The sequence below is a fragment of the Natrix helvetica genome (genome assembly GCF_964273705.1).
Source record: "Natrix helvetica genome assembly, chromosome: 2".
NCBI lineage: Eukaryota > Metazoa > Chordata > Lepidosauria > Squamata > Natricidae > Natrix > Natrix helvetica.
In genome coordinates this window covers 59,528,662-59,549,512 of record NC_138552.1, presented here as the reverse complement: position 1 = coordinate 59,549,512, position 20,851 = coordinate 59,528,662, and the positions used below count along the sequence as shown (strand labels likewise).

The window sequence follows — 20,851 nt, the reverse complement described above, 5'->3', positions numbered from 1 at the left end:
TGGCTTGGTGGCAGTCATTTCTTTGTTTACTGTTCTGTTTATTTTTGTTCTTTCACTTTTGTCTTTTTGTCTTTGGGTTTTCTCTTTCATCCTTCTTCCTAGAAGTTTCTTTTCTTGCTTGCTTCATAGGCCCTTTTTTCAAACTCATCATATTCTTGTAACCATTGTGTTTGATATGAATTTCTACGTAGCTTAGTTGTGTATTGGGACTTGGGGGAACTACCTAAAGTTGGTTTTTGTGCATCTAAAGCCACTGCCAAAGCAAGTAAAAGATTTCAACTTTAAAAAAAATTGTCTCACTAAATGGCAGATGGTTTAAGTGTCACATTTAGTCTACTAACACTATAAACAACTGTACTGAAGTTTAATTTTTACTCCTACAATGATGTCTTCTTATAATTCTAACTTCTACCCAACATCTTAAATAAACTAAAATTAATTAGTTCTTAATATTATTTCAGTAATGTCATATATCCAATCTATTAGAATTTCTTGAATGTCACTTGTATTTGGCCTGCTTCACCGCTGAGGACCAAACATTTATGAGAAATGTATCTTCCAATAAGCGTGTTTTTTTTAAGGGAAGACTGTTAATATGTTTAGCTCATTATTAAATGTGGCTAAATATTTAATTTTGTGCAATTAGAAATATATCAAAGTGTTGTAGAACAGCAACTGGGCACAGAGTATTGATCTTTGTAACTAAAGAATATTGATATGGAGGTTGATCAAGATATATTATGGGACTCCTGTAATTCTTGACTCCAAGTGTTCTTATGTAGTGGGAATAGAATAGAATAGAATAGAATAGAATAGAATAGAATAGAATAGAATAGAATAGAATAGAATAGAATAGAATAGAATAGAATAGAATAGAATAGAATTCTTTATTGGCCAAGTGTGATTGGACACACAAGGAATTTGTCTGGTGCATATGCTCTCAGTGTACTTAAGGAGAATAAAATACATTAAGATTTTTTTAAATTTAATAATACTACTTAATTTAAATTTAATAATACTATTAAATAAAGATTTAGTTGCTGATACCGTATATTCTGGTATTCTCGTCCATTTCAAGAAGAATTAATCTTTTTTAATCTTTCTTATTATGCAAATCCTCATTTTATAGTCACCTGAATGTATATGTAAATGTTATATAAAGAAATAGGATAAATCATTAGTCATTTCCTCTAAGAAAACTGACCTCTCCATAAAAACCCTTGAAAATGATGTGTGTGAGAAAGAAAGACATCACAATATATCATACAAGGTAGAAGAGAAAGAGCAGTGAGTAATTGGACTATAATTTAAAATGATCCACAGTTCTAATAATCTGTTCACCAATCCTATCCATTGCATTTGTGATTCCAGTGTCAATACAAACCAGAGGTGTAACTAGATTTATCCACGTTACAGACTGTATTGTACAGTGGTGATTATCAATAGTGTAATCAGTAGATCGGTAGACATAGGCCATAATCCATCAAAGAGTTAGACGTGCTTTAAATGTGAGTTTCAAAATAAAAGAGAGGAAGGATAGAAATCTCAGTTGAAGTAAGAGACTAGGCCCACTAAAATGAATGGCTGCAAAATGTTGCAATCTTAAATATATCTCTTAAGATTTATGTCCCAATAGACAAACTGTGACTTACATCCAGACAGAGAGGCATAAAATAGATTGTTTCAAGATATTTCTTCTAAATGTGGGAAGCAGCACATAAACAAAGGAATAAATAAGATTGCCCTGTAAGATTGAAATCTTACATACATTTCCTTAGAGGAAAGTCTTATTTACTGGAACTTATTTCAAGGCAGATATCTACGGAATTGCACTGCAAATGAATATCATTCTTTTGTACTATAATTATAATTTTTATCAAGTGCAGTTTCATTTTTTATTTCAGATACATAGTTTTAAAAAAAGACAGACATTTAAGCAAGCCAACAATAAATATTTTCATATATGAAGTAACTGCTGCTTCCTCACACACCATGTTATCTTCAAGTTTTTAAGTAACATTCAGAGTAATTTCATCTGGTCTGTGGGTTTTTTGTTTTTTGTTTGTATACTTGCCATATAGATAGTTCTTGATTTACAACAGTTCAGTGATCATTCAAAGTTAACAGCGGCACTGAAAAAAATGACTTAGGTCTGTGTTTCATACTTATGACTGTTGCAGCATTCCTATAGGCACATGATCAAAATTCAGACACTTGGCAACTGACTCAAATCTATGGTGGTTGTAATGTCCCAGGATCATGTGGTCACCTTTTGAGACATGTTGATAAGCAAATTCAAGGGGAAAGCCAGATTCATTTAACAACCATGTTACTAACAATTGCAATGATTTACTTAACAGCCATGATAAGAAAGGTCTCAAAATAGGGCAAAACTGACTTAACAAGTCTCGTTTATAAGCAGAAAGTTTGGGCTCAGTTGTGGTTGTAAGTTGAGAACTAGCTGTACATGATTTGTATTTCAGTGAAATATAAAAGCAGCTGTCCATTGGAGTCATATTGAAGAACTACCAAAACTGTATGTAAAGCAATGTGGTTAGATTAAGAGAGGCTCAAGGTAGAGCTCTTTGTATTCTGCTAATAATGGCTGTCTTATTTTGTTTTTGCTTGAAACAATGCAATATGTTTATATCACTTTGGGTTGTTGCTGAATTTAAAACAAGTCCTACAGCAAAAAAAAAAATGTAATCATAAATTTAAATTCTGCTTGTTCAATAATAAACATTTCTCCCCTCCCCCCCAAGTGTTGTGAAAATAATATACATTTGCATTTTTATTTTACAGTTCCTTGAGCATCACTCTTGCATGGGACTATCTACTGATTCATAACTTATGATTGGCAATTAAAATGAATCGTGTGCAATTAGAGAAATATTTTATTGTTTCAACAGGGCAAAGATGCTATGGCTTCAAAGTTGGACCTTGCATTTCACAAATTATTCAAAACCACTTCAAAGGATGTTGTGTGAAGCCAGTGCTAAACTACCAGTGTTAACGTTGTTCACCAAGGTAAGTACTAGTTCAGGGGTGTCCAAACTTTTTTCAAAGAGGGCCAGATTGGATGAAGTGAACTTGCTGGAGGGCCGAACATTTTTCCAAACATTCTTTGAACAATTACAATTAAATGCAAATGAATTATTTTATGCCAAGTTAATTGCAAATGGCATACTTTTCATTTCATAACATTATGACTGGCAGACAGTCTTCTGTCGCTCCCAACGCGCCACCCTCAAGCAGAAGATATAAATGCGGCCCTCCCACAGCCCTCCCTTCTGATTGAGGGCAGCGCGTTGTGAGCGACAGAGGGCGGTGATGTCAGGATCGGGCTTCCGATGCGGCCCTCTCACCGCCCTCCCTCCTGTGGCAGACAGTCTTCTGTTGCTCCCAACGGGCCGCCCTCAAGCAGAAGATGTAAATGCGGCCCTCCCACAGCACTCCCTTCTGATTAAGGGTGGCGCGTTGTGAGCGACAGAGGGCGGTGATGTCAGGATCGGGCTTCCGATGCGGCCCTCTCACTGCCCTCCCTCCTGTGGCAGACAGTTTTCTGTCGCTCCCAACGCGCCGCCCTCAAGCAGAAGATGTAAATGCGGCCCTCCCACGGCCCTCCCTTCTCATTGAGGGCAGCACGTTGTGAGCGACAGAGGGCGGTGACGTCAGGATCGGGCTTCCGATGCGGCCCTCTCACCGCCCTCCCTCCTGTGGCAGACAGTCTTCTGTCGCTCCCAACGCGCCGCCCTCAAGCAGAAGATGTAAATGCGGCCCTCCCACGGCCCTCCCTTCTGATTAAGGGCGGCGCGTTGGGAGCGACAGAGGGTGGTGACGTCAGGATCGGGCTTCCGATGCGGCCCTCTCACTGCCCTCCCTCCTGTGGCAGACAGTCTTCTGCTTGCCGCCCTCAATCAGGTGGGAGGGCCGCATTTACACAGAGCAGGGAGGGCTGTTAGAGGGCCGTATTAAACCGCCCCCAGGCCGCAAATGGCCCACAGGCCGGACTTTGGACATGCCTGTACTAGTTGATCAAGTAAACCAAATACAATGCCTCAAATGCAAATTTAAAACAATAATGTTCAAATTGAATGCAAACCTCCATTGGCAGCTCTGGCTCATTGTTTTACCATAGAGAAGTGCTTCTCAACTGTAGCCATGTGCAGGCTTCAACTCTCAGAATTCCCTTAACCAGTATGTTGACTAGGGAATTCAGGAAGTTAAAGTCCACATGTCTTACGATGACTAAGGTTGAGAAACACATAGAGAGAATCCTGCAACCATAGCTTGAAAGAATAAAAATAGGAAAATGTAGTTGTTTTCTGGCAGTAGCAAGATTATTTCATGTAGACTACTTTCAACAATACTAGGCTTATATCAGAAGCAGACAAACTGGGGTTCTCAAAATATTTTTGTACATCAGTTTCCATCACTATAGACATGCCTATGCTTGCAAAAATGGGAGCTGAGATTGAGTAATATAACTGAAAGGGTCCTCATATACATTTCATGCCTAACTGATCATATAAAGTTGCTGTACATAGCCCATGATACAAAACATTGTATAATGTTTGTATGATTTGTATGATTGATTACAGTATTCCAAGATCTCAAGGTTCTTATTCAATTACTATTCCATATTTCAGTTTGACTGAACCTGGATTCTTCAGTATAAGGTCAGTTTGTATAGCGGCCTTAGCTCTAATACTAAATTATGGTTCTTAAAGAAATGGCACTTGTGCTTCAGGTTGATTATTAGGAAGTTCAGTAACAGTTACCCTTATGCTGTATTTCTTGGTTTCTTTTTTTAAAATTGGATTTATCCTCTCAGAAATTGGACCAGCCCAAGATAATTTACTATAAATAAACAAATGTATTTCTCCCTGAGGCAAAGAATGTCATATGTGTTTCCCTCTTTTGCCTATAGAAGCCAACGGAGTGATAGCTGAATGTAACATGTAGCTGAATGTAGCATTGTCCAGGAGATGCAATGGTTTATTATACCTGGCAGTAACAGGCTAGTTTATAAGATGTAGGAAATATCTTTGGACCACCAAGTGTAGGTTCCAAGACCAGAGAGTATCTGGAAGCTGAGAAGGAACAGCGAATGATGTGCCACTGTGGTCCTTCATCTATTCTCGCAGACAATTCTCTCATTTCCTAATGATAACAGCTGGTTATCGTTAACAGCCAAATATGCCCACATATTACTAAGTCAAGTTCGCATATGGTTATGCACTAGGCCAATCCCTATTATGGATGATTTCTTGGACTTTCAGCATTGATTGATCCTGCTGGTGTGTTCATTTCATACCGTGAATAAAATTGCAAGAGAACAATAGGCTATAATTCCAGCTGGCTGTGCTTCTCCTTTCTTGGAATTGGAATGATGCAAACTCTACAGTTCCTGCCCTTCAGCCACTGTGGCCCCTCGATCTTAACAACCTCCCTCAAAATTTACATATAACTTATAGCTTGAGTTTGATTTGAAGGATTGCAGACTTTGCTAGTGCCCTGGCATGTTCTCATGTACCTATTTTTATTTTCAGATCTGAACCATTTCAAACTCTGATATGTAGAGTAGTAGAGTAGAACATCAAACAGCATGTGCCTGAGAAGAAGGGAGATGGAAGTGACCACAGATTACCAACAGGGCGAAAGGCAAAGGGCACAAAGTAAATTTTTATCTAGGCATCACTGCCCCCTTGTGCCATTGGATTTACACCTCCCACAGTGAAGAAATGTATTGATTGCTTACAGTATTAGTTAATGACTCTTGATAACAGAATTAACATCTCATTTCAGTTCATTTGTGAGACAAATGTTTCTGTTAAGAAATAAATAATTTTAAAAGAAGGGGAAGAAATATGCAAAATATAATTGGATTTCAGCCTATTTTATTTAGCTGATGTGATTCATGCAAGTCAGGCTAAATTTTTATTCTTACATGTGATTCTAATATAACAAAGTTGTTTCAGTGCTAGTTATCTATGTGGCCTATACTCTAAATAGAAAAGGAATGATGAATGGGAGAAAGTATCACTGTTAACTATGAAAAATAATGTTTTGCAAAGCCTTAGCTTTGTCTTTGACTCAGCCCATGCTGAGTCTTAGCAGTCTGAAATTCAGTCAGCACCAAAGCTTGCTTAGTTGACTCATCAGGACCAGTCACTCTTTTTCAGCCCAGTCTATTTCACAGAATTGCTGTTGTAAGAAAAAATAGGATGAGGAAGCATTGTTTAGTAGATATAAGATAGATAGATAGATAGATAGATAGATAGATAGATAGATAGATAGATAGATAGATAGATAGATAGATAGATAGATAGATGATAGATAGATGATAGATAGATAGATAGATAGATAGATAGATAGATAGATGATAGATAGATAGATAGATGATAGATAGGAGAGAGAGAGAATGAATTGCATTTTATGCAGGCTTATTTTATTAAATAAACATTTCTGCATAGAATGTTAAAAATTGCCCCCAAAATAGAAAAGCTTAGTTCCTTAGACAGACTAAAATACAGGCTTCTTTTATTAACTTAATGTTATATTCTCATTTTGGATCTATTCTATCCAGTTCCAATTATATTTTTAAGTAAAAAGAAAAATTATGCTACAAAGAATGCACAGAAAGAATTGTGGATGCCCAGAAGATATGTTTGTTCTCTTGCAAAATTGCAGTGGGAGAGTATTTGATTGTTCTCTAAAGGGGTAGTGCCTTACGGCAGGAGGCAAAGAATTTTATCTCTAAAGTTAGTACTCTTGGAGAAGATTTTTCTGTATATATCAGTGTTCCTGGAATGCAAAATGTTTCACTGACTTAAAATTGTGTGAATAGAATGGAGAAAATGGACCTGACAAAATATCAGTCTAGATTCTTCTGGCACATGAACTTTGTGAAATTATATGTGGACTGATAATCTCACTTGAGAAAAGGCAACTTTTCTTTGTCATGCACTATGTAGTTCATGCTAGCTTTGATGTACTGCAGGGGTGTTAAACTCGATTTCATTGAGGGCTGCATCAGGGTTGTGTTTGACCTTGGGAGGGGCATGGCCAGCTCGACGTCACATGTCAGGGCCACTTGTGGTGGCCCGGGTAGAGCTGGGGTTCCTCCTGCAGCCCTCTGCCTGCAAAAACGGAGCTCGGGATGGTCACGTGCTGCATTTTTACTGGCAGAGGCATCACGGGCTAGTCCTTCGCTGTTTCCAAGGTGGCTCCATCTAAGCACCTTGAGTTTGATACCCCTGATATACCGCATGAACATGGAAGGTTCAGAATAGGTTAAAATGATCCAAACACATGCAGCATTGAAGGTGCTTCTGATAAATCTAAATGGCTTCCAGATGGCAGTAAGGGAAGTGTCCCAACAATCTAAAGGTTGGTTTTGCCAGGGTGGAACCTAGTTGAACTTTGGAATATAGGGATAAAAAAGTTCTTGAAAGGATTGCTTCTAAAGATTGTCTCCCTGAATGCCAGTCTCAAAAGTCCCTTTATTCACCGAAGAGCACTTGGAAATAAAATATCAGAGGAGATACTTGGAGTGATGCTGGCATGGCAAGAAGTAAATTTAATTGAACATATTATTGATATATACAGTATATGGCTATATCTTGTGGTGAAGGAAATTTTTCTCCTCTGTCCTTTTTGCGTATATACAGGGCCACCCAAAGGCCCTTTTCAAAATGATCCAGACTTTTTAGGGAGGGATAGATTAACTAATTAATAGTCTTATTAATATTAACATAAATAGTCCCTTGTGAATTCTTAGAAGAGTTACCGTATTTGCAGCTAAATTACTTGCATCATCTCAAAGTTAGAAGGCGGCTGAATAGAATCCAAAAAGTGATAAGGGTAACATAGAGTGATGTTACCTGGAAAGAGTTTGAACATGTTTACTTTGAAGAATTACATACATAAACCCTTGGCAAGATGAATCCTGCCATCTGTGGACTTAATTTCTACCCTGTCAGGCTTATATTTGCTTCCAGAGGGAGAATAACCCAGGAAGCTGAATTTTAACCCCATCATGAGCTGGAATCGTATCCATGAAGGCTATTATATGCCTTCATCTTTGACTTATTTCGTCAAACAAAATAGTGTTGGCTGTGGCGAGGCAAGGAAAAAAATGTCTCTCTTTCCTTACCTAGTCCTCTAGAACGATTTTTACTTTTTTCTGAGAAAGTTTCACTGGATGGGAACCCAGGGTTTTCTAGATGCTGCTGGCATCAACATTAGCTATGCTGGATGGGACTGCTGAAAGGTGAAGTTCAACAACACCTATAGAACTGCAGGTTCCCTGCCAATGTGCCCTGTAAGCTAAACATAGATATGGATTAAATACTTTGCATGCACTTTTTCCCCACTGTATAATATGTGGGATAGGGTCTGTCTTTAAAAAACAGTAAGAAGCAGAGCCTGGACTCTATTTGTACACTTCATTGAGCTCAATGAAATGTGTTTGTATGGCCCTTCTATGTCACAGGGTGCTATAAGTGAATACACTAAATATTTGACTTCACCTTCTCCTCTTGCAGTGTGAGAAAGGACACAGAGGGCTGTCAGTATTGGCCACTTTTCCCCCCATGAATTAGGTAATTTAAAAATGGCATTGCCTCATTTCATTTATTCTTGCTGTGGAGCAATGATGAATCACTTGTGGGCTCTTCCTGAGTTCTACCCACTGGTCTTTGAATTGGTAGAAAACTAGACAACATAATTCTGGCAACCTGTATTCTGCCCCAGGGACGATGCTGGCAAATAATGCTGTTTTTATTTATAAACGCTGTATTAAAACAATGAATTCCTCTTCTCTTAGCAATTCTTACCAGCCAGTTGATAACACTGGATAGTTCAGTCCCTTTTGGACAGAGTTTTGGCATTATTTTGAAATAATTAAATCTATGTTCCAGAGAAGCTTGGTACCACCCACATTTGGGATACTTTTGAATACACCTGCACAAACCACTTATGTCAGAACAGTTCATATCCTTTTGGATATGAATTTATCACAATTCCAGACAATCATCAAATCTGTATTGAAAAGAAGAGCTGAGAGGTGTAGGAAAAGTTGTGCCACGAACCAATAAAAAAACTGGCTATCTCTTTCTTCCTTCAGTGTGCAACCCTCAACTGCCCTCACTGAGAGCTGCTGTTTAGACTATCCAGGTGACTGAGCCAGGAATTGGTTCAGAGGCCTGGCAGGTATTGGGGAAGAAGGCATTTTCAAAGAATGCAACTTTCCCATTGCCCAGAGCAGGATGACCTTGGAAGTCAGGATTATGAGGACATGACAGAAAAAAAGATTGCCAGGATATATTCCAGGGGTAGGTTATCTATCCTATTTCAGAGTTGCCTTCTGAAATAGGATAGATAATTCTGTCAATGCAGCCTCTCTCATTCTTCCCCTTTAATTCAGGATACAGACTCCAATGTGAACTTATGCTGAAAAATATTGTCAAAATGGTTTGAGAGCATGTTAACAAGCTTTATGTAGCCTGTGCTTTTCTATTCGCCCTATTTTTCATTATTGTCTGCTTTTTTTCCCCTTCCCTCTTTAAGCATCCCTGTCCTTTATGCGAAGAAGCCAAAATGATGCTTGAACCATACAAACACAAGGTAGGTTACTACAGTCCTTTGCTTAATCAAAACACCAACCCACAACCTTTAAAATAAGGAATCAGAACATACCTGTCTGCAGAAGCACACGAATGCACTGGCAATTGTTTCTCTTTCTTTTGGCATTTTTTAAAAATTAGTTTCCACAACTGATTTTCATAAAGTCAATTCTCAGAAAGCATTTTTGTCCTTTGGACTATTGCAACTGAAATTGCACTGCTCTATTACAGACTGGCTTCCGAATTGGCTACAGAGATTAAATGCCTAGGTTGGTCAGATTAATTATCTTCAGTATCCAAAAGAAAAACCACGATTCATCTGGATTTATTTATCTAGCTATTTATTTATTTTAGCCTCTTGGTGGGTTGACCAAATTAGGTGCATTGCCTAAAAGAATCTAGAAAGGATATCCATTTTTTTGCAATCATTTTTTTCCCTTTAGCTCAAGCACATTTAGATAATACCATTTGATGGCTCCTCACTGGACAATTTCTCTTCCATTGTTTTCAATATTTACATGAAACTATTGAAGGAGTTGATCATTAGATTTGAAACCAGGTATGATCTGTATGCTGATGATACCTATCTTTGGATAATGATGGGGTTGCCTGGATGTATTGCATGCTTGCATTTGATAAAAGGTTGAGTAAGAAGTTATACACTGAAATATAATAAGAGGGCATTTGCTGATATATATTATTTTATCATATTACATTAGCAAAAAGAAGCTAGTGATCTGTAAATATCCAACAGCATTCACATGATAATTTAACCTCAGAATTAATAATCTCAATAATCATTAAAAGAGGTAGAATTCTGAAAAATTATATTGTCAAAATAGCAACACTTGGCTATTTTGCTTCTTCCTGTCACTTCATTGCAAGTAAAAGCCTAGTTCAATTGTTGACTGAAAAGTCTACATTTTTTCTAGATTTGATAGATTTCAAATACTAGACATACAGTGCAGAAGACCTGTGCCACTGTTGAGAAAGCAAATATCAGTTTCATCAATAACAAAGGATTACTGGGAAATACGTTTAACCCATCTTAAACTTCTAACCTAACGTTTGACTGGGGAAATTCTGGGAGTTGAAATCCACACAAGATAAAGATGTCAAGGTTGAGAAACTGCTCTTACCACTATGGAACATCAGAAGCAGCAATAGCATCTGGACAAAACACAGTAAATTAGAAATGCTTGAATTGAATAAACTTCCAAGAAACAATCTGATGTAATTTGTATGTTTTTTTTTTAAATTTAGCAAACATTTTAAAGTGATTTTCTTAAAACTGGATTAATACGAAGTAATAATGTTATGAGAAGCCCAGTTTGTTTTTAAAAAATGGATTTCCCTACTCTATGTTTCCATATGATTACCTATCATACTATTCTTTTTCAGGATAAACAAAGTTATATAAAACAGAAAAGAACTAAAAAACTACTAGGCCAAAGATGTTAAAGGCCCAAGATAAGGAAATGAAAAGGCCAAATAGCGAAAACTAATTTATGCCAATACTATTCTGTATAATTTTTCATAGCTTTCTGTCCCTGCAAATCATTCTTATTTCTGCCATATCCATATGCCACTTCATACACTGCCTTTTATTCTTTCAGATTTCTTCCTGTTTTTGAGGATCTCGTTAACTTTCCTGGCCTTTCCCTTCCTCTTGACCTATTCATGGTATAGTCTTAGTAGGGAATGCCACAGATTGAGTAATCTAGTCTATATCTTTGGCACCTTACTAAAACAAAACAAAAAAAAAAGAATTTTTCAACAGAGTTTATTCCATAATAAACTTTTCATGGATAAACCAGTCAAAATAATCCAATGCTTTAGGCACCAAAACGAAGGAACATTATTTTTTAACCTACACAGGGATTCTGATACTTGTCATGGAATCAAATAGTAGCTTTCAAGTTTAGCCCCCAAAGGAATTCAATTCTGAAGTTATGAAGGTAGGATGAAGTTATGAAGGTCCAGCGATAACTATGGTAGTGGGAGAAGTAACATCTTTCTCAATAGATAGTTTTAATTTGTGCAATAAAATTATCATGGTCTTAAATCGAGGTCTACCTTTAGTCAAGCTAGTCTCCAGAAGTGCTCAAAGGAAATATGTTGTTGCTGGACATTATATTTGTGCACCAGCTGCCGATTTGGTTTTGGGCATTAGTTCCCATATCTTTTCCCCAAAAACAGCGTATTCCAGTGAAATCATTTTTCTATTGCCGCCTTCAAAAATGTTAATACTTAGTATAAATATATAATCCAACACTTTTTATGGGTAAATCATTCTTGTTGAACCGTATAAATAAAATCTACCAGCGGAAAAATAATAATGGATAAATATGGTGTGATATAAATTCTTTCACCTGGTGGTTAACACAGACATTTATTACAAGCACTCATTATTTTAATAATATGTTACAAACTTCATGATTCCTGTAAAATGAATCAAATTCTTTACACATTTTGGTTTGTAAATCAAGTTTATTCCTATTTATAGTTGCAAATAAAAAGATTGGACACTCTAGGAAAGAGAACTCTTGTAAAATTTTCCCCAAATATTGTCTCTACTTTCTCTTTAGATTTACCTGATCTTTTTGAAAATCACCCTCTGAGGTGGCATGGGATGATGATGATCTTGGTTTGGAAACCCCGCACCAGAGTTTTAAAACTTGATTTGGAAACCTCATATACTTTGATTTAGGCTTCTTGCGAGAATATAAATTATATATTTATTTATATATGTTGTGACCCAGCAGCGGCCGGCTGAGCTGTTGGTGGACTCTGACAGCTCAGACCATTATGGGACTGCTCTGGAGGATGAGGAAGACTCTGTAGGGTGTTTGGAGTCAAAGCATGAACTAGAAAGGCCTGTTGGCCACCAGGTGGCATCTGAATAAGGGAGCAGTGAAGAGGAACAGAGGGAGGTTGTCCCTGATGTGCGTAGAGCTGAGAGGAGAAAGGAGGAGCTGTGGAGAAGACGTCATAGAAGGAAGTAGGGACAGCTGGCTAAGGTTGTGGCCCCTCGCAAAGAGTTTATAGGTGGAGCGACGGAAGGGGAATCTTTGCAAGAAACTACAGTCCATTTTACTAGCTGTTGAGAAAGCATTCCGTAAGCTTAATTTTGGGTTCTTGAAGATAGCTTTCTAGGCTCCTAGCCAAGGGGTGGCTTTATCTATGTAATTAGTCGTGGCAGACAGCCAAGCCTGTGTCTGCATATTCATTGGAATCACGGGACAGAACAATATATAAATTATATTTATATATTTATAAATAGAAATATAAATTTCTATGTGATACCACGAGCTATTCTGGCTATATCTCCATTAATCCTTCTTTGGAGCTGTCTTCCTACTTTTTTTGCCATATACCTCCTTGCTGGCTTAAGAGACTTAGCTCTTTTGTTGGCATTTTAAAAAGCCCTGCTAGGTATTTTTAAAATAAACAATGCTTAATCGTTGATGCTGTTTGTTTCTAACAGTTCTTTGTATCTTTGGTTTTAATTGTGATAGTGTGGTTTATTGTAAATCACCAAGAAACTTTAATTGTTATCAATAGTGTTTCAGAAGTACTAAAATTGGAAATATTTCATGGTAAAATAATTCAGTGTAATGCATTACAATTCCTACCAAAATAATTGCCTCAAAATCTTCATGGATTTGATTTTTTCCATTTAAATGGTTAAGATAAAACAAATATACAGATAAAGCTGATACTGAAACAGAAGATGGGTTGCTATCTTATACAGCCTGGAAGTTATATTAATTGCTTTTCTAAAAATATAGTTAGAATCCCAATCAATGGGATTTCCTTTCTATAAAATGTCCGATTGTTTCTTTCTCCTATTTAGAAATTTGCTAAAACTGGTTCTTTGTTAAGCACGAATGAGTTAGTGTAACGATTTTCTGAAACAGGAATGATAGCAAGATAAGAAATCTGATGTGCACTGAAAATTTGGCCAACATGTAGTTCAAGACAAACGTTTGCTTTAATTACTAGACTCAACTCACTGAATTTGCTTTTATTCTTTATTTATTCTGCTCCAAGGCCCCCAGGAAATAATACCTTCTATGTATAATGGGTCTAGAAGATTATTCGACCAACCATACAGGGCTTATTTGCCCTAGAATAATATTGGGAGGTTTGAGCTATAGGGCTTAAACATGGAGATGAGATAATTCTATAAAGCAATCTGAAATCAGATCTAATTAGGGCATTTTATTCCCTACTGCCATTTTACAAGTCTTTTGTCTTCCCAAATGGAAGCAATTGAGATCTACCTAGCCTAATAAGCCACTTATTGCCACTTATAAAACCAATAGGAATAACTCTCATGGAGGTAACCAAAGGTTATCTAGGATGCTTGACCCAAAAAAAGACCAAGAGTGATTATGTTCACAGAACATACTTACTGAACCAATATAATTTAGGGAATTAACACAAACCTAAGTTCACGTAGTAGATTCCAACATAAACTAATTCTATGAACAGTGTTCTTCCAGCATGCTAGGCTAAAATATGATTGCCTGGATTGCAGTTTAAGTTATTGTGCAAATATAGGCTATATGCAGTCTTTCATCACACTGTTGGCAAATTTCAAAATTACTTGTTCATTTGTCATCTACAGTAAGTGTCTCTGTGAATAAATTGGGAAACTGTTTCTCAGGACATTTTTATTTGTAGCAATAGTCCTTACTGGGGTCCCCAAATCCTCTTATTCAAATCATTCAAAAAATTCGCTGAAAGAAATAAACCTAATCAATTTTTTTCAACATAAGTATTGCTTTACAACCTACAATACATAGATTTTCGTTGAGATCACTTCAATTCTTTTAGTATGGTTTATTACTATGCTTTTTTAATGTTTGACTGCTAGTTATTTTATTGTTTTGTTTTGTTTTTTGTTTTTTTACAGTTTACTTTGGAGGAAATAGATATAACTCTACCTAATCATTCAATCTGGCTGGAAAAATACAAGTATGAAATACCTGTCTTTCATCTGAATGGGAAATTCTTAATGAAGCATCGGGTAGATGTACAAAAACTAGAAAAGCAGCTTTTGAATTTAGAATTACAAGATGAAAGAAACAAATGAAGAAAAATGAAGATATTTAACTGCAAACCATAAGGATTGCATTGATCATTTTGCATTGCCTTCTGTACAAAATCATACCCTGCAAATTTTAGAATCAACTATCAGAGTTGTGTTTGATGACATGTTTATTTCATATTGACTATGTTCTTCACTGACAGTAAACACCACCTGCATTTTAGATTTTTTTTCAATTGTCACACATTTCACATATGGTTTAGAGTCTAAACTTTAGACTTCACGCTACTACTACTATACAATGAAATATAATTGTATTAATAAAATCGAAGCAGCATAAAACTTGGTCCTAAAATAATTGAAACAATCTGAAACCTAGTAAGCTTATTGTCAATTTCACCTTCGTTCTTATATTTGTTGTTAAACATTATATAACTTTCCTTGGATATTAGTTTGCATAGCTAAGAATAGATTTCAACCTTAGGCTAAAGTTATAAAGCAGTCTTTCCTTCCAAATATGTTGGACTTCAAAACTTCCATTCTTCTGCTGGCTTGGAATTCAGTGCATCTGGAAGGTTTCAAATTGAGAGAATGTGCCTATATTTTAAGGACAGCACAGGTGGTCCTCAACTTACCATTTGTTTAGTGACTGTTCGAAGTTACAACAGCATTGAAAAAACAGACTCACGACTGTTTTTCACATTTACTAATGTTGCAGCATCCCCATGGACACATGATCAAAATTCGGACACTTGGCAACTGCCTCGTATTTATGACCCTTGCATTGTCCTGGGGTCACGCAATCCCCTTTTGCAATCTTCTGACAAGCAAAGTCAATGGCTCCAGGTTCACTTAACCACCGTGTTACTAACTTAACAACGGCAGGGATTCACTTAACAATTGTGACAAGAAAGGTCGTAAAAGGGGCAAAGCGCACTTAACAAATGTCTCACTTAGCAACAGAAATTTTGGGCTCAGTTGTGATCATAAGTTGAGGACAACGTGCCCATGAAACCTGGCCACTCTTTGTGAGAATGCTTGCATTTTTTCTGATTGCTCTTGGAAGCCAATCAAAAATTTCAAATGCTGTACTAGTAGTAACAGCATTTGGACCAAAGTCCTTTTGGCTATATTGGAAAAAAGACAAATAGGTGGATCGTTGAAATAGTTTATCTTCAGAGCCTTTTCCAGTTCTGTGATCTCTGTTTCCTCATAATTGGTCTTTCATTAGAGGCTTATTAGTTAATGATGCCTCATTAAATATACATAGAAGTGGATCCAAGAGGTAAAAGTCTACAGCAGGGTGTGATAGCCTCTGATGTGATTTGCTTTTATTCCAATGGAAATTTAATAGACACAACAAGCGGAGAGGTTATCATAATCAGTATAAGTGCACTTGATGCTGTACACAGCAGTATTCAAACTGAGTCTCTGGCTAGCTTAAACTGATTGAAGGCTCTTTCTAATTTGTATTCCAAAGGAACTACTCAAAGAATCCTTGTTTTCCCAACAAGATTGCGTATCTTTAAAAGGATATTAATACTAAAAATTAAATATTTCAGTAGGGAATTTAATCATTGGCTTTTAGTAAAGATCTTTGACAACGACAAAATGTTGGTAAATGGAGATTAATATAACCCTTTTTTTGTACTTTCCCTTCTGTGCTCTCTAAACCTTTTCTTCCCCTTATTCATCCCAATGCTTTGGTGCTCCTGGTTCCTCTGATTATTATTTGTGTTATTTTATTACAATAGTTTAAATTAGTAAAGCATAGTCAAGTTGTGAACTCATTTATCTTCATAAGTGGTCTGTATTGTGAAATATCCTCTTTACTGTAGCTAGAACGGAAAACTTTGGCTGAGCTCAGCACAAAAAAGAGTAGCTATGTCCTTAGTAAACTCAGCTTTGGTTTAATGGAGCCTACCCTTCTATTAATACAGCTGCTGCCTATGCATATACAATATGCATTGCCTAGTACACAGATGTCAAATTTGTGGTGTCACGTTGCTGTCATATGACGTTCTGTGATTTTTGCTCCTTCGTGGAGCTGGGGTGGGTGTGGCTTGCGCGTGATGCCTCTGGCCCATGGGCTGCCAGTTTGACACCCCTGGTCTAGCATATCATCTACTACCTTTAATCAGCTTTGAGTTCTTGCAATACAATTGAGGAATGACATCTTCAGAAGAAGAGGAAAGAGTCTTCTCAATCTTAACATGAAATTAATGCTATGGTTTGTTAATATGCATATAGTGGTGTCTGCCCTCTCAAATGCCATTTCACTGAGTTTTCACTACTAGAAGAATTATTATTAGCCATGTGCAACTTAGTCATGTACACAAGGGACATATTGAGAACATTTCCTGTAGTATGCTTATATGCGAATATTTTATTGATCTGACTTTCTGTAGTGAAGATATAGGGTATTTTTTGAAAATAGAGTTTAGTATTGTAGATTTCCATAATGAACCTGCAATTTTTAAAGAGGAATACACAAACACTTTATGCACAACTCTCCCTACACCTGAAGAGAACGTTTCAATCGGTGTGTGCGTTGCTACCTGTTCTAACATATGCCAGTGAAACCTAGACACTAACCTCACAATCGATACAAAAGATACGAGTGGTGCAAAGAGCCATGAAAAGTTATATGATTGGCATTGCAAGACAAGATAGAAAAACTGGGACATGGATTAGAGAACAAACAAAAATATACGATATCATTAAGAGAGTAAAAGAATGGAAATGGGCTGGTCACATAGCAAGAAGAACTGATGGCAGGTGGACCAAGGCAATCATAGAATGGATCCCGCTTGATAAAAAGTGTTCATGAAACAGACATAGCAGAAGATGGAGAGACAACATCAGCAAGCATTGTGGGCCCAATTGGCAAAAGAAAGCTCAGAACCATATTGATTGGAAAAATGCAGAAGTGGCTTTCATTCTGCAGTGGATAGACAATGCTAAAATGATAATGACACACACACTTTATTGTATGCTGCCCGGAATCACTTTGGGTGTGATAGACAGCTATACAAACTAAATATATAAAATGCACAAAGTTACATACAAAAATGGAGGTCAGATTAAAGGTTTCAATGAATTCTTAAGGGACAAGAAGCTGTACAGCCTCTACAGATTACAAAGTACAAATATGAAATTGGTATGCAATTTAAATGCATAATTAGTATTATGTGTAAGTGTTTGCAGAATCAAAATAAATTAGTAAATTTGGCAGGTGCAAACATACAAATATCCTTCCAGGTGATTCCGTACATTTTTATTTTTACTATAGAGTTATTAATAAAGCTCCAAAGTGTGATTAGGCTTAAAATTAGCCAGAGGAAGACAATCACATAGATGACAAAAAAAACCCTGACATTTCTGAGTTCTCAGTTGTGAATTTTATTCTATCAACTTTCAACATCATGCTAAACAGCTGTCTCAACATTTGAAAGAAAAGATAGTTCTTACAAAAAGGGAAAATATGGTATATGTATGTATGTATGGGTATTCTTCCAGATAACAATTTCAACAGCAAGAAGCATTATTAGGAAGTTACGTGGAATTCTTGAAATCTGCTATATTCACTATTTTTTTAAATTTTGTATCTGTAAACAATTGCACACAGTGTTGTCTATCCTGAAAGTGCAGAAAGAGGCTGTGTTTACTTTTGTGCCATGGATGTGGTTGAGTGAGCTTATATTCACTTAGGGGTTCATTGCAACATAAATTTGACCAGTTTTGCATGCAACTGTATTTCCTCCATGTCAGTTTCCTTAAATCAATGCAGACTGATACACAGAAACAGAACATAGCTGGACATATGACCTGCAGAATGACTGTAGCTTCAGTGAATACACAGAAACAGATAAGAGGATAACCAGAAAGTACACAAGTAGCTTGTTTTACATAGATGTGTGAAGAGGGAAGCAAACGATCCGTTTGAAGAAAAAGCAAAATGAATTCTGCAATGGTAAGTTCTATTTCATAAACTTGTTGGTTTTTTGAGGTCATCAGCGGTTATGTGACTTTTTTCCTTGCACTTGTAAAAAGTTTTGATGAAGACTCCTGTGGTGGAGGCTAATTTTAAGGATCAAAAAGTGGTTAATGAACAGAATAAATAGGACAAAAGTTAAATCTAGGTAGCATTTTTGGCAGCAACATGGCAATAGGTTGCCATTGTTCTTCCAAGGTGTGTGTTTGGTTCTTAGTTTAGTTTATTTATAGCCTTGGGATTTTGTATTGGTTCTATCCAAGTATTAAGCAGGTCTGACTTGACTTAGCTTTTTAAAAAATCAGCTAAAAGTCGACCATAATTAAGATACTGAGCCCAATGAGGATCTGGAAGAAGTCATTTGAACCTTAGCTAAGCCATCTGTAGTCATTACACCATCAGTACTTCAGAAATATATGGGAACTTCTTGTTTTCTCGAAATCTCTGTTTGCATTTTAGCTACCGTACTTCTTAAAATGGAGATCAACTTGTATTTTTTTTAATTTTAAACTACAGCAGACCCTTCTGCAACCAGCTACTTAATGGCTTCATAGCCAAAATGAGACCTCCATGCACAGGGAGACGAAGGAAAAACCACAACAAAATCCCTAATAAGTCAATACTTCAAAAAAAAAAAACTCAAAGAAAATAAGAAAGGGGAAAAAAGGAACTCGGGTGCACGAAGCAAAAACTCCGGTAGAATAGATGCAAGAAGTTCAGTTCTGAAAGAAAGGCATCTCCTTTACTCTGGAGTAGCGATGCCACACCCAGCGCTCCGCCAAACGAATATTTGCCCTTGCAGCTTGAGAAGACGCGGTGAGAAACGGCAGCTTTCCAGCAAATGCCTCGAGTGGACGAAGCCTCCCTCCCCCCCCCCCGTCACATTTTTTCTACCTGACACTTAGCCCGATGACCTATCCCATGTGCGCTTCCGCCTCTGTCCACTAGGGGTCCCCTTCCTCCCAAAGGCCATCTGTCCTCCCGCTCTCCTAGCTCCCGCCCGCCCCTTGTCCAGTCCAATGCTCCCAGCCGGGCGAGCAGAAATCGGCGGCTGCCACTCTGCAGAGTCCGCCCCGCCCCTTTCCCCCCGGTCTTCCCTCTGCTGGCACTGCCGGCCGCGTAGCCGTGGTTGGCCGCGCTCGCTAAGAGGTCAATGAATTGGCAGGGGCTGGGCGAGAGGGACGCTCCTGCGTGTTGGGATCCCTGTCCCTCCAGCCGGCTTGGGCGAATGATGCGGCTGCCCAAAGCCGGGAGAACGGCGGCTTGAGAGCGGGATCCTTCCCGAGGAATGACCAGGGGGTGTGCGAGCGCCGGAGGAGGTGAGTCCCCGCATCAGGCCCCGGGGTTCTCTCGGCTTAGCCTTAGGCGATCGGTCTCGGTGGACTGAAAAGCTCGAGCTTCAATTGCTCAGAGCCCGGAGTTTGCGCTGCCACCGCCAGATTTGGGGTTGTTAACTGTTCATACAACTTATTCTCCACCTATAAGTCTCAGTGGGCTCCGTGTAGTAATAATAATGGGCAAAGATTTCTATCCGAGGATACTTTGGGTCCCCTTGATTCTTTCTCTTTACCTGGCCAAAAAAATAACCTGGTGTGATTTAGTTTTTCGGGCATGATCATATACAAATATTAGACGGGGTAACGGTGGAGAAAATAAATAAAATTAGTTACAAGTGGGTAGGATCCAAAAGACGAAAACTTTTCCCCCTCAAAGAAAGTGACTGCCCACTTTGCAATAATTATCACCTCAATATTTAGGGGTCGATTCTTGTGACTCCAAGGGAGAATAGGTTCGGGAGGCTGAACCAGCGCTGTGAATGTTTCTGACTGTAATTGGATAATTGTCTTCCCTAAAGAAAAATGCGGATGTATCGAAAGCTTCTGAAACTGACAGATGCCATGGAAATCTTGTGTTCTAAATGCAAGTCTGTGCATTTTTATTACATGGTGCACCAACCTATATATTAAAAGCAGGCATGCCCTTGTGTATACAAATATAACCCTTCCCATGGCAACAATTTAGTTGCAAAAACAAGCTGACAGAAGCTAAATAGCCTGAGCTAAAATGTCACCCCACCTTGATCTGTCTTTTCCTTCTGTCCTAGAATAGCAACTGTCAAGAATAGTGTGGGGGGGAGAGAGAGACAGGAGGGGAGGAGGAAAGGAACTGTCC

General features: G+C 37.7%; 2 protein-coding genes across 4 annotated transcripts in view; both read left to right on the top strand.

Moving 5' to 3' along the window:
- The window catches only part of LOC309387355 (glutaredoxin-like protein C5orf63 homolog), a gene marked incomplete at its 5' end in the record, with an annotated part of 23,590 nt that extends 7,064 nt beyond the window's left edge, over nucleotides 1-16,526 (top strand). Inside the window, 3 exons of the mRNA XM_081943828.1 lie at nucleotides 2,910-3,027; nucleotides 9,574-9,630; nucleotides 14,551-16,526. Of these exons, the coding sequence (XP_081799954.1) occupies nucleotides 2,910-3,027; nucleotides 9,574-9,630; nucleotides 14,551-14,730 (355 nt within the window). The 3' untranslated portion in view covers nucleotides 14,731-16,526. The remainder of the gene's footprint in view (nucleotides 1-2,909; nucleotides 3,028-9,573; nucleotides 9,631-14,550) is intronic.
- A 3,253-nt stretch (nucleotides 16,527-19,779) lies between these two features.
- Nucleotides 19,780-20,851, top strand: part of MARCHF3 (membrane associated ring-CH-type finger 3) — a 124,374-nt gene continuing 123,302 nt past the window's right edge. For 2 of the 3 annotated variants that reach the window (XM_081941128.1, XM_081941127.1), the window contains exon 1: nucleotides 19,781-19,998. The gene's annotated coding sequence lies outside the window, so the exon portion shown is untranslated. Of the gene's footprint in view, nucleotides 19,999-20,851 lie in introns of all 3 variants that reach the window. The other variant, XM_081941129.1, reaches the window with a different exon arrangement.